General features: G+C 50.5%; 1 protein-coding gene across 1 annotated transcript in view; it reads right to left on the reverse strand.

Annotated features, from left to right (window-relative positions):
* SRD5A2 (steroid 5 alpha-reductase 2) overlaps nucleotides 1-3184 on the reverse strand; it is a 69260-nt gene extending 66076 nt beyond the window's left edge. The window contains exon 1 of the mRNA XM_074947072.1: nucleotides 2901-3184. Within this exon, the coding sequence (XP_074803173.1) occupies nucleotides 2901-3184 (284 nt within the window). The remainder of the gene's footprint in view (nucleotides 1-2900) is intronic.
* Between the last annotated feature and the right edge of the window lie 9839 nt (nucleotides 3185-13023).

The following is a 13023-nucleotide window of genomic DNA, read 5'->3' on the forward strand; positions in this document are numbered from 1 at the left end:
ATTAAGCTAAGTCTTGTACATGTGCATACAGTTAATAAACAAGATTATTTGAGAGCCACCTGCGCCCTGGTAGTGTCTTCCTATTATTTTGGTTGTGTAACAGGGAAAAGACAACACTAAACATAACAAATGTTTCTAGATCTGTAACAAACAATTTTTGGTAACTTTAGCCATTTTCCCTATTTTTAATTAATCTAACAACAAAACAAAGTTCCTATAGATTTCTTCATTTGTAACTATCATATAATTTGTTAAAACATTACAGCCGGATTTCCAACACATTGGCTAAATACTGCTTTTTGTTGATATTTACAAAGAAAATATACAAAAAAATATTGTATGTTTACTAACAAAGAAAGCACATATTTAAAATTGGGGTAATAAATTTGTCAGACCAGAAATAAAGGTTCACTTCTGGGAGTGGCATATGCTTAACTCTGCATCATGAAAGAACAGTCACAGGTAGGTGTCACTAGGGTTGACCCAATACCTATTTTGTCAAGCACAGCCAGTCAAAACCCAGCTCCTATTCAAACTCCATCTACAAAATGAAATGGGGGGATGGAATCACATCTCACACATAGTGCTCAAGAACAAACCTGTGGGTCAGGAAGTGATATGTCCCAGCTCCTTCAGAACAGTCTGAGAGTTGTGGGGAGTGACCCAAGACACAATTTGTCACCTAGACTCAGTCAAACCCCAGATCCCTATTCAAGCCCTGTACAATATGGAAGAGGTGTGAGATCTGACATGGGGCAGCATATTGCACAAGAACAAAGCTTCAGGTCAGAGAGTGGGATGTCCCAGCTCCTTCAGAACCACAGGACGGTCACAGGGACATGTCACTTGAGCTGGCCAAGACATTTTTGTCACATGCAGCCAGGCAAAACACAGTTCCTTATTAATGCACCATTTGCAATATGGAAGCGGGGTTGGGACCAGACTTTACAAACCCGTGAAAAAAACGCAGAAATTGGGCATGTTTTTGGCTTAATTGGCTTGTGAGTTGCTTGTAGGCTAGTTTTTGGCTTGTAGCTTGTTGCTTGTAGCTTCTTTTTTTTGATCGGCTCCCAGCAAGCAGGGGCAAGGGGGGACAAGCAGGGGTAAGGTGGTGAGAGAATCAGGGGTGCACAGTGGGCCCAGCACAGCCCCAGACTGCGTGCCGGGGGATCTAGTCACATAGAGAGTTGGGGTTCTTAGGGACTGGCTTGTTTTGGCCTTGTTTTGAAATGGGATTAGCTTGATTTTTGGCTTATTGTGAAAGTCAGGGTGCTTATTTGCCACCGAAATTTGGCAACTGTGGTAGGGACCTCACATCTTACAGCGCATTGCACAGGAGCAAAGCGAGTGATACCTCCCAGAGCCTTCAGAACATGTTGAGAGGGGCCAGATGACCTGAGCCTCATTTTGTCACAGCCAGCCGGTCACCACCCAGCCTCTGATTGGATTATTTAAATTCATGGATAATTACTGAGACACTGACAGGCGATTAGAAATTAAAAGTTTTGACCACATTCCATGGATGAGATTTCTAAAAGTGGGACATGGCCATTTGAAATAAGTTTGGCCTTTGAATAAGGAGGCACTTAACAAGAAACCGGGAGTAAAGAACCAACTTCAGCCTCTTAACCCGAATCCGGTCGTCCAGACTGATCCAGTCGGCAGTGAACAGGGCCAGGAGCATCACCTCGCCAGTCGCAGGAGGGAGCCAAGGTAGAAATCCAGCACCCAGCCCCTTCCACTGGGGTCAGAGCCACCGTCTGCACCGCCAGCCCACTGCGAGAGCCCGCACGCACACACACCCCAGCAAACCTCCTCTCCCCTACAGAGCCACCAGACACCCTTTGCCACCCAGCGAGCCCGCCCCCCTAGAGAGCCACCCAGAGACACTTTGCCAGTCAGCGATCCCAACCCCCCGGGGGGCCACCCAGTGAGCTCCCCCACCCCGAGAGCCACCCAGAGACCCTTCACCACCCAGCGAGCTCCCCCGCCAAGAGCCACCCAGAGACCCTTCTCCACCCAGCGATCCCACCCCTCCCCCCCGGGAGCCACCCAGAGACCGTTCGCCACCCAGCGAGCCCCCCCTACCCCCCCGGGAGCCTCCCAGACACCCTTTGCCACCCAGTGAGCCCCCCCCCCCCCAGGGAAACACCCAGACACCCTTCGCCACCCAGTGATCCCACACCCCCCCCGGGAGCCACCCAGAGACCCTTCGCCACCCAGTGAGCCCCCCTGCCCCTCCAGGGAACCACCCAGACACCCTTCGCCACCCAGTGAGCCCCCCCCGCCCCTCCAGGGAACCACCCAGAGACCCTTCACCACCCAGTGAGCCCCCCCCCCGCCCCCCAGGGAGCCACCCAGAGACCCTTCACCACCCAGCGAGCTCCCCCCCCGAGAGCCATCCAGAGACCCTTCTCCACCCAGCGATCCCACCCCCCCGGGAGCCACCCAGAGACCTTTCGCCACCCAGCGAGCCCCCCCTGCCCCCCTCAGGGAGCCTCCCAGACACCCTTCGCCACCCAGTGAGACCCCCCGCCCCCCCAGGGAAACACCCAGACACCCTTCGCCACCCAGCGATCCCACCCCACCCCCTCCGGGCGCCACCCAGAGACCCTTCACCACCCAGCGAGCCCCCCCTACCCCCCCAGGGAGCCTCCCAGGCACCCTTCACCACCCAGTGAGCCCCCCTGCCCCCCCAGGGAACCACCCAGACACCCTTCGCCACCCAGTGAGCTGCCCCCCAGGGAGCCACCCAGAGACCCTTCACCACCCAGCGAGCCCCCCTCCGCCCCCCAGGGAGCCACCCAGAGACCCTTCGCCACCCAACGAGCCCCGCAGCGAGCCCTCGCCCCACCCCCCTCCTGCCGCCCGCCAAGCTGCGGCGGCGGGGCTCGCGTTACCTGTGGAAGTAGTGCGCGCAGAACATGCCGCAGAGCAGCCGGCAGCCCAGGGGCTCCAGGCGCGGCGGGCTGCGCAGCGCCAGCAGCAGCGCGGGCACCAAGAAGGAGGGCAGCTCCTGCAGGAACCAGGCGCAGCGGGCAGGCAGCCTGGCCCAGGGCTTGCCCGGCTTCTCCTGGTGTTTCCCGTACCTGGACGGGGCACGGAGGTTGAGGCAGAGCAGCAGGAACCCCAGGGCGCCCAGGAGGGAGCTGAGGGCGAGCACCAGGCTCGGGGAGCACTGCATGCTAGGGGTGGCGACAGGGCAGCCCAAGCCACCGCCAGCCCCCGCATTAATAGAGCAACGGTCACCCCGCCCAGCCGGGCTGCCTCCACTTGGGCTGACTAGACTGCGGAGCCCCTCCTCGAGGGAGGGGGAGCTGGGGCAGGGAGGGGCGGTCCGACTAGACTGGCCCCTCAGACCGGGAATCCCGCGCCCCTCACCTGCGCTCCGACCATCTGCCCCTTCTTTGGGCGTCTGGAGAGGGCTTGCTGCGCAGCGCGCTGAAGTCACTGGGAAGATTCCCATTGATCTCAGTGGACTTTGGATCAGGCTCCCCATGTCAGCGTCTTTTCCTTTCCCTAGACAATCTTTGGACCAAAAACCCGGTTACCACTGGAGATGGGAAAGTATACAAAGGTGTCAGAAGCTCAGTAGGAATATTTAGCGCTGTGCTTCATGCAAGGGTTAATACTAAAATGTCTGTTAGGCTATAGCAATAAAGGGCCGAGAAATAGGAATGTCAAACAGCAAAACATTACTGCACAGCGAGCCCCGCCCCAGGGAGCCACCCAGAGCACCCTCGCAGCACAGGACCAACCTGCGCTTCAACAGGATGGTTTTCGAAAATGAACTGAGCGGGAAGAGGCTAAGGAAACACAAAAGCTCATCCACCAGTTGAAAGGCACATACTGGACCTAAGCAGAAGAAGTGACAGGAAGAAGGATGCTTCGGGGCACAGCGCTCATGACAGGAGGTCTGTAGTCTGTTCCTGGCTGGCACTTCCACATATTACCCAAGTAACCGTGAGCAAGGCACTTATCCACTGTACAAGAGTTGCTCCGTCTCTACAATGGGATAATGATTCTTTATTCCCTGGCTCATGGGGCTGTTGTAAGAATTAATTCATTAATATTTGTAAACCACTTGTAGATCTTTGGGTGAAAGATGCTGTAGTGCAGGGGTCTGAAACTGGAATCGCCAGGAGGGCCACATGAGGACTCGTTCGTTGGCCCGAGGGCCACTGCCCCCATCCCCCACTCCACCCCCACCCCTGCTCGCGGGGTGCAGCAGGAGGCTCAGGGCAGGGGGTTGGGGTGCAGGACGGGTGTGAGGTGTGGCAGGGGGCTCACGGCAGGGGCTTGGGGTGCAGGAGGGAGTGCAGGGTGCAGCAGGGGGCTCAGGACACGGGGTTGGGGTGCAGGAGGGAGTGCAGGGTGTGGCAGGGTGTTGGGGTGCAGGGTGCAGCAGGGGGCTCAGAGCAGGTAGTTGGGGTGCAGGACGGGTGTGGGGTGTGGCAGGGGGCTCAGGACAGGGGTTTGGGGTGCAGGAGGGAGTGCAGGGTGCAGCAGGGGGCTCAGGACACGGGGTTGGGGTGCAGGAGGGAGTGCAGGGTGTGGCAGGGTGTTGGGGTGCAGGGTGCAGCAGGGGGCTCAGGGCAGGGAGTTGGGGTGGAGGAGCGGTTTGGGTTCCAGCCCGGCGCCGTTTACCTAGAGCGGCTCCGGGGTGGAAGGGGCATGCACCGGGGCCAGGGTAGGCTCCCTGCCTGCCCTGGCCCCGGCCCCGGCCCCGGCCCTGTGCCGCTCCGCTCCAGGAAGCGGTGGGCACCCTCTCCCTGCAGCCCCGGGCAGGGGGGGGAGCAGAGAACTCTTGTGAGCAGTTCTTGCCTGTGGGTATCTCCCCTGAAGCTCCCATTGGCCGCGCTTCCCCTTTCCCGGCCAATGGGAGCTTTGGAGGAGGTAATCACAGGCAAGAACAGCTCACAGGAGTTCTCTGCTCCCCCTCTGCCCGGGGCCACAAGGAAGCAGTGCGGCGTCCTCAGCACCACGGGGTTGGCAAATCTGCAAACCGGCTCCAAAGCCCTGAGGGGCTGGATCCGGCTCTGCGCAGTAGATTGCCCACCCCTGGCCTGGATGTAGGCTGGGGACATGGCATGCTGTGGAGGGGACGGGGGGCCACAGGGAGCTTGTCGGGTCCCAGGGAAGAACCCTGCGGCCCCATGTTTGAGACCCCTGCTGTAGTGCAGATATGGGGCAAAATGTGCCAGCGATGCCCCTCTGCCATGTACATTGGTCAGACTGGACAGTCTCTACGTAAAAGAATAAATGGACACAAATCAGATGTCAAGAATTATAACATTCATAAACCAATTGGAGAACACTTCAATCTCTCTGGTCACTCGATCTCTGACCTAAAAGTCACAATATTACAACAAAAAGACTTCAAAAACAGACTCCAACAAGAGACTGCTGAATTGGAATTAATTTGCAAACTGGATACAATTAACTTAGGCTTGAATAGAGACTGGGAGTGGATGTGTCATTACACAAAGTAAAACTATTTCCCCATGTTTATTCTCCCCACCCCCCACCGCTCCTCAGACGTTCCTGTTAACTGCTGGCAATGGCCCACCTTGATTATCACTACAAAAGGTTTTCTTCCCCCCCACCCCGGCTCTCCTGCTGGTAATAGCTTATCTTAAGTGATCACTCTCCTTACAATGTGTATGATAACACCCATTTTTCATGTTCTGTGTGTATATAAATCTCACTGTATTTTCCGCTGAATGCATCCGATGAAGTGAGCTGTAGCTCACGAAAGCTTATGCTCAAATAAATTGGTTAGTCTCTAAGATGCCACTGGTACTCCTTTTCTTTTTGAGAAGGATGGGTGGTTGCTCTTTGATATGCTCCCGAACCTAAAATACCTTTGTAAATCTGGTACTAATCTACCAGTGCTTGTCCTAGTAGTATCTGATTGTCCAATCCTCAGGTAAAGACTACAAAGGATGGTAAGCTTATGAAGGCAGAGAAACTTGGAAGGAGCCATGATTTTATCAATTAGAACATGATGTTAGTTGTTCACTTTAAATGATCAATTAATGAGACATCAGATAACTTGGCTCAATCAGTTTATTAAACATCGATAAATCAGTGCAAACAGAGAGGTTCATACATTACCAATTTGGAGAACAGTCCTGCAGCAGTTTCAATCTGTTCTAAAGTGTGGGCTCAATTCTGCTCATATTTATATTCCCTTTGTTTAAAACAGATAGAAAATTCCACTGTATTATTACAGACCTTACTCACCTTTACTTATTTAGTTTCATACCTATTTTTCTGAGTACAAAGACATCTGTGCCAACTGTCCCTAGCACTCTGTACCAGCTGTAGCTAGCCCACTATTCATATTTGGCAAGCCTCAACTGAACATACATCTTGTTTCTGACAGATTCTACATATACAAAGAACAGAGGTTGTATACAAAGTTTACCCACTAGTAAATTCCATATAAAGTGCAGCACGAGTACAAGGCATTCTGGATGTAGAGTTCATAGTTATACAATTTAGCATAAGTACAGAACCTTCTAGAAATATATGTTGGTTAACAAGGACATCAACCAAGGCTGTGTTTATCGAATACTTGACATGTAGGAGCTGTTGTAAGAGGACATGTGATTTGGGTTCGTCACGCACCTTAGTACAGAAAAAAAAAATCAACCAGGAGTATGAAGCAGCAGCAGCTATGCAAATATGGAGGAGCCTGTTACAAAATCTCTGCAAATCTAGATGACTTTTGATTCATAGCACTTTCAGAACTGTTTGAATCTGAGCCCTCTAGTCACTTGCACATGCTCCCCCAGAACTCCAGCTGGGCTGTGGTCGCCCTGAGATTCTAGTTTCACTCTTTGGGGACAACATGGTAGGAAAGTAAGGCACATAGCCTTAGCCAAGGAGTTTCTTAGTCACAGGCAGTTTATTCTTAAAGCCCTCAAGAGCTATTGATTTTTGAAAATGACAGAACAAGTCATGAAACACACCTTCCCCAAGTCTGAGCTCAACACTTCTGTAGTTTCTGTGGTTTGTCAGAGTTACAGGCTGGGCAGAGTTCGTCCTGCCCTCTCTCTCCTGCAAATCCTCCTTACATGTGGTGATGGTTGGCTCCCTGCACAGAGCAGAACCGTGCTCTGAAATAGGGCATCCATTTCTGTGCCATGTGCCAGTAAGTGTAGTTGAGGGTAAACACAGATAACTGGAGTTTACCCACTTCTCATTTGGGGAATAAGGCATTTACCCACTTCTTATGTAAGAAATAAAGCTTTAACTCATCCTACTCTCCTATGATAAACAAATCCTGGCTGCACAACCAACGCAACTGATGTGCAAGTTATCTACCGCTGGTTATGCTCAGCAACTGATCAGTCACAGAAATGGTGGCCTCTAAAAATCTGCAACAAGCCAGTTCTACTGCATATGTGAATTGACAGAATACATCTGCCAACCATTAAAAAGTATGACATTTATCTTTTACAACTTTACATAATTTACTTTTAATTTGTAGAAAAGGAAGCATCAGCAATCAAACACTCTTTTATTTTTGGGGAAGAAACAAAATGTTTCCTCAACAAATTTGAGTTTGGTTTCTGAAATCGAACTGTTCCTATACACATTGTAGCTTGCCTTCATTTATTAATTATTATTAATTTGTAAGTATAACTGTTATTTTACTGATACTGCACACCTTTAGTGCCTACCATGCCACTGCCCAACCTGGAATACAAAAAAGGTTAGTTTACCCACTTCTTCTTTTTTTTACCACTACACCACTGCCATGCGCTCCCGCTGGGAAGCTCCAGATCAACCAGTCGTGCCTGCCCCCTTCTTGTGGGCCTGTCAAAGAGTAGAGTCAGTGGTGGCACACCCCTCATGCCTGGGTGCATTGTAGCAGGCTCTCTTCCTTTGGTTCCCTCTGATGACAGCTGCCCCAGGTCTGCAGTGCTCTGCTTCTTCTCATGACTCTGCCCACCGGCTGGGTCACATATGTTCCCACCACTTTCAGGGTAAACCAAGTCCTATCTGCCTGTCACCCAGAGGCTTCAGACCAGGTCTTCAGCTCAACTATAGACTTAAATCCTTTCCAGCCTTTATCTCTAGTGTCTCCATGCCGCCTTTGTCCCTGGGTCAGTAGAGGAACCCAGACACCCCTTCTGCTCTGGGTTCTGGCCCAGGGACCTGTAATAAGAAACTATTCAGACTCTCTGCTTCCTCCCTGAGCCACTTCCTACCACAGCCTACCTCTAGGCCTTTCCACCTGGGCGCACTCCTCCACAGATACCAAAAGGAAAAAATCCCATAATCCCGGAAAACAAAGTCCATGTAAGAGTCCCCTAGTGAGGCTCCTGACTCCTGCCATAGTCCCTGGCCCCAGCTAAGCCTTTTTTCAAGGCGCTAACACAAGCTAATCCCTTCCTCATTCTGATCAGCTCCCAATGAGCTGGGCTTTCCCCCTTTTAACTCCTCTCTCCAGACTTGATACTGTCAAGCGGGCTCACGAGTGTGAGTGCCAACCTCAGGGCAGACTGCCCAAGTGTGATGCTATATAAAAAAAGAGTGACCATTTATAATATTATTGATACCATTATTATATAATTGCAACAAATCTTGTACGAAGTATATCATGTAAGGTATCAATGGAAAAGTTACAGTCTGTCAAGTACGATTATCCTGGTTAAATCCATGTATCACCACTGTATCTGAAGTTATGAATATTGGCTATATATTTGTATCGCAAATGTATTTGTTCTTGGGGTGACAGCCACAAGGTAGTTTACATCCATTCTCGCCAGACTATTATGAATGGACTATTCAAGATTGATGGGCCATTAAGAAGAATAGCTAGCTAGTATTGACTCCAGATAGCTCTTCCTGAGGACGCCTCAGACAGTAAGGAGCCAATGGCCAATGGTGATTCAGCAGAACTTGTAAGGGCATGTGATGTGGACATGTGACCTCAAACTCCATCTTTGTCAATAACTTTCTATACATGGGGCTGTGGGCTTTGTTTGGGACAGTAAATTTCCATGCATATGGCAGAGGATATAAAAGACACCTGAGACATCTCCATTTTGCCTCATTCTGCTCCAATTCTCTGGATTTGCAAGTATAAGGAGTATTTTGAACAATAGACTGAGGACCTTCCAATCTTTTGGAAGTTACCAGAGAAGACTTTTGCTTACACCCATACTTCTGCACTGCTGCCTTCAGAGCTGGGCAACTGGAGAGTGGCAGCTGCTGACTGAGGGCCCAAATCTGCAGGCAGCAGCACAGAAGTAAGAGTGGCAATACCATACCACGCCATCCTTACTTCTGCTCTGCTGCTGGCGGTGGCTCTGCCTTCAGAGCTGGGATGATGGCCAGCAGCTGCCACTCTCCAGCTGCCCAGCTCTGAAGGCAGCGCTGCCACCACCAGCAGCGCAGAAGTGAGGGTAGCAATACCACAACTCCCCTACAATAACTTTGTGACCGTCCCACAACTCCTTCTCGGGTGGGGATCCTTACAATTACAAGGCCATGAAATTTCAGATTTAAATAACTGAAATCATTAAATTTATTATTTTTAAAATTATTTGACCATGAAATTGACCAAAATGGACTGTGAATTTGGTAGAGTCCTAATCATGATGCATCACAATGGCCCACGTAGTTTTGATAGTCTTCCTTGAATGGGCAGGGAACCACTACTCCTGCCTGAGTTCACAAATTCAGAGCAGGCATTTTTATAGTTATAAAGCAAAACTTACATATTACCTTATAGCATGGGATACAGACATGACGCATAAGATTAATGCATGCAGCAACTTACATGTATTTTATAGAGTCTAAACACCATAGGCGCTGACTCTGTGGGTGCTCCGGGGCTGGAGTGCCCAGGGGGAAAAATTAGTGGGTGCCCTGCACCCACTGGCAGCCAAGCTCCCCTCCACACCCTGCCCACCTCACCTCCTTAGACCCTGCCCCACCTCACCTCCTCCCCTGAGCACACCGTAGCCCTGCTCCTCTGCCTACCTCCCAGTGCTTGCCACCATAGCAAGCTCCAGGAGGGAGTGGGGAGGAGCGGGAACGTGGTGTGCTCAGGGGAAGAGGTGGGGCGAGGGCAGAGATTTGAGGAAGGAGTTGGAATAAGGAGAGGGAGGGGGCGGAGCTGGGGCAGGACGTTGGGGAAGGGGTTGGAATGGGGGTGGAGCAGGGTCGGAATTGAGGCAGGGCCCGGGGCATAGAGGGGTCAAGCACGCACCGGCGCAAGCAGAAGTCGGTGCCTATGCTAAACACATCTTTAGATATCTAACACCTGTCTTCAACAATATTAACATAGAGGAGAGCTGGTCAGGTTTCCATCTATGAATTTGTCAGTGTTCAGCTGACACCTACAGCCTTGTCAAGTGCTGGCACCTGGTTCATGAGTGTCACACTTATAACATGGGACGCAGATATTATAAGCAGGATAAATACATGCAGCAGCCTACAAGCATTCCATAAAGTCAAAACACTAAATGCAGTCTTATAACTCTAATACCTATTTTAACAGCACTAACACATAGGTAAGCCAGACTGATTTCTGGTTATGCATTTGTCAGTGTTGAGTGAGACCTCAGGCCTTAGCATGAGCTGGCACTCCAGGCATCCAGCTTTGAGAATATTGTAGCTCCTTTCACTTTGAGGAGGAAGTCACCCAATGTTGGGGAGGATATATTTTGCTCTCACAACTGCTTCATTAAGTTGTTTAAGATCCACACAGATTCATATTTTTCCATTTTTCTTTATAAACTGGTACCACTGGGACACACCATGCTGTTGGCTCAGAGATTTTTTCAATTATATCACTCTGTTCCATTCTCTTTAACACAGTTTCCACTTTATGAAGCAATGGGATAGGAATCTTGTGCAGTATATGTACACTATATGGTTCAGCATTGTCTCTTAAGGTTATTTGTACTGGATCTCCTTCCAAAAGTCCAGTATCACCAAATACTCCAAGTTCTTTCACCTTTCTCACTAGGCCCATCATGGCTGCCACGCTGAAGCTGAGAAGGTTGTTGATCTTTGATCCTTTGATCATGTACACTTGGAAAAGCTTTTGTTTTTTAAAGTTGTTTCTGTGGTGAACTGGCCCCTGCAGTTCACAATACCTCCAGGGATAGTCAGAGGTGATTTCAGCCTTGGGAGGAGTGAAGGTGATTATAAATCCTTTCTAAGATGACTGTCACTTCTGCTCCTGAGTCAGTTTTAAAATCAATAGTCTTTCCATGAATATTCAGTTTCACTCTCCAGGCAGGCTCTGTGTTATCACACATGATAGATCCCAGAAATAGTGGCTCTTGGTTCTCTGTAATAGTAGTCAACTCCCTGACTGCTTTTGTGCTGCAAACAGCTGCAAAATGTCCATATTTTGCTGGACATATATCAGTTGGGCTATAAATTTTTACACATTTTGTATATTTAATCTGAAAGGCTTTTGTAGCTTACCTGGAATTTGTTTCTCTTAGCTTCAGGGGTCATATGATAATTACTTTTAACACTCATGCTGCGTTTGTTTAAAGCTTCTAAATTAGTTTCTTGTTTTTCAGGACTGTCAAGATAGTTTGGCTGTTTCACAAGTTCAGATTGCACTGCTCTTTGGAGAGCTCTGTCTGTCTACAGCAGGGGTCTCAAACTCGAATCACCAGGAGGGCCACATGAGGTCGTGTACGTTGGCCTGAGGGCTGCTGCCCCCATCCCCCACTCCACCCCCACCCCTGCCCGCGGGGTGCAGCAGAGGGCTCAGGGCAGGGGGTTGGGGTGCAGGAGGGAGTGCGGGGTGTGGCAGGGGGTTGCGGTGCAGGCAGGGGGCTCAGGGCAGGGAGTTGGGGTGTGGGGTGCAGGAGGGGTTTGGGTTCCAGCCTGGCGCCGCTTACCTTGAGCGGCACTGGGGTGGCAGGGGCACGCACCAGAGCCAGGGTAGGCTCCCTGCCTGCCCTGACTCTGGCCCCGGCCCCGTGCCGCTCCGCTCCGGGAAGCAGTGGGCACCCTGTCCCTGCAGCCCCAGGGGGAGGGGGAGCAGAGAACTCCCATGAGCTGTTCTTGCCTGTAGGTACCTCCCCTGAAGCTCCCATTGGCCGCGTTTCCCTGTTCTCAGCCAGCGGGAGCTTCGGAGGAGGTAACCACAGACAAAAACAGCTCACAGGAGTTCTCTGTTCCCCCTCCACCCGGGGCTGCAGGGAAGTGGTGCAGGGCCCTCAGTGCCACGGGGTTGGCAAATCCGTGGGCCTGATCCAAAGCCCTAAGGAGCCAGATCCGGCCCTGGGCCGTAGTTTGCCCACCCCTGGCCTGGAGGTAGGCTGGGGATGCGGCGTGCTGGGGAGGGGACGGGGGGGCCACGGGGAGCTTGGCGGGCCGCAGGGAAGAACTCTGCGGGCTGCATGCGCCCACGGGACACATGTTTGAGACCCTGGTCTACAGCTATCGTTGTTGCGAAAGGTTCATGTCTGCAGGACCTATTCTTATCCTATCTCTGATATTTTCATATTTTGGATTCCCAAAAATCACAATTTTCTGACAATGCATGCAAAGCTCTTATAAAAAATTCAACATTTTCTCTTGGTTCCTGAATTCTCTGGTGAAAATGTGCTTTTTCTTAAGCCACATTTCTCTGAGGTATAAAGTGTGCAACAAACATAGTAAAAACTCTTTCAGAGTCATCTTTGTGACTGTCTTCAATAAAGGTAAAATATTTAAACATATGCTCTGCCTGTTTCCCATAGCATAAATTAAAGATGATACTTAAACATCTCCAGTTTCCTTATGGAGTTTTGTAGCAATGTAAAATTTTGGAACATGTTGCTTCCAATCTATCCATTCTAAAGGTCTATCAAAGCTGAAGTTCTCTGGAGCATTGAAGCAAGGCATGTGGATGCCTTTGTACAACTTTTGTTGCTTTCTTCTTCTTCTTCTGTTTGCAACCTTTTTTGCTGCTTTTCCTCAGTTTCTATTCTCCTCTGGCCCCAATTAGTCTGCTTTTACTTATGACATCATGTTGTGTACCAGATATAG

The sequence above is a fragment of the Natator depressus genome, chromosome 3 (genome assembly GCF_965152275.1).
Source record: "Natator depressus isolate rNatDep1 chromosome 3, rNatDep2.hap1, whole genome shotgun sequence".
Taxonomy (NCBI): domain Eukaryota; kingdom Metazoa; phylum Chordata; order Testudines; family Cheloniidae; genus Natator; species Natator depressus.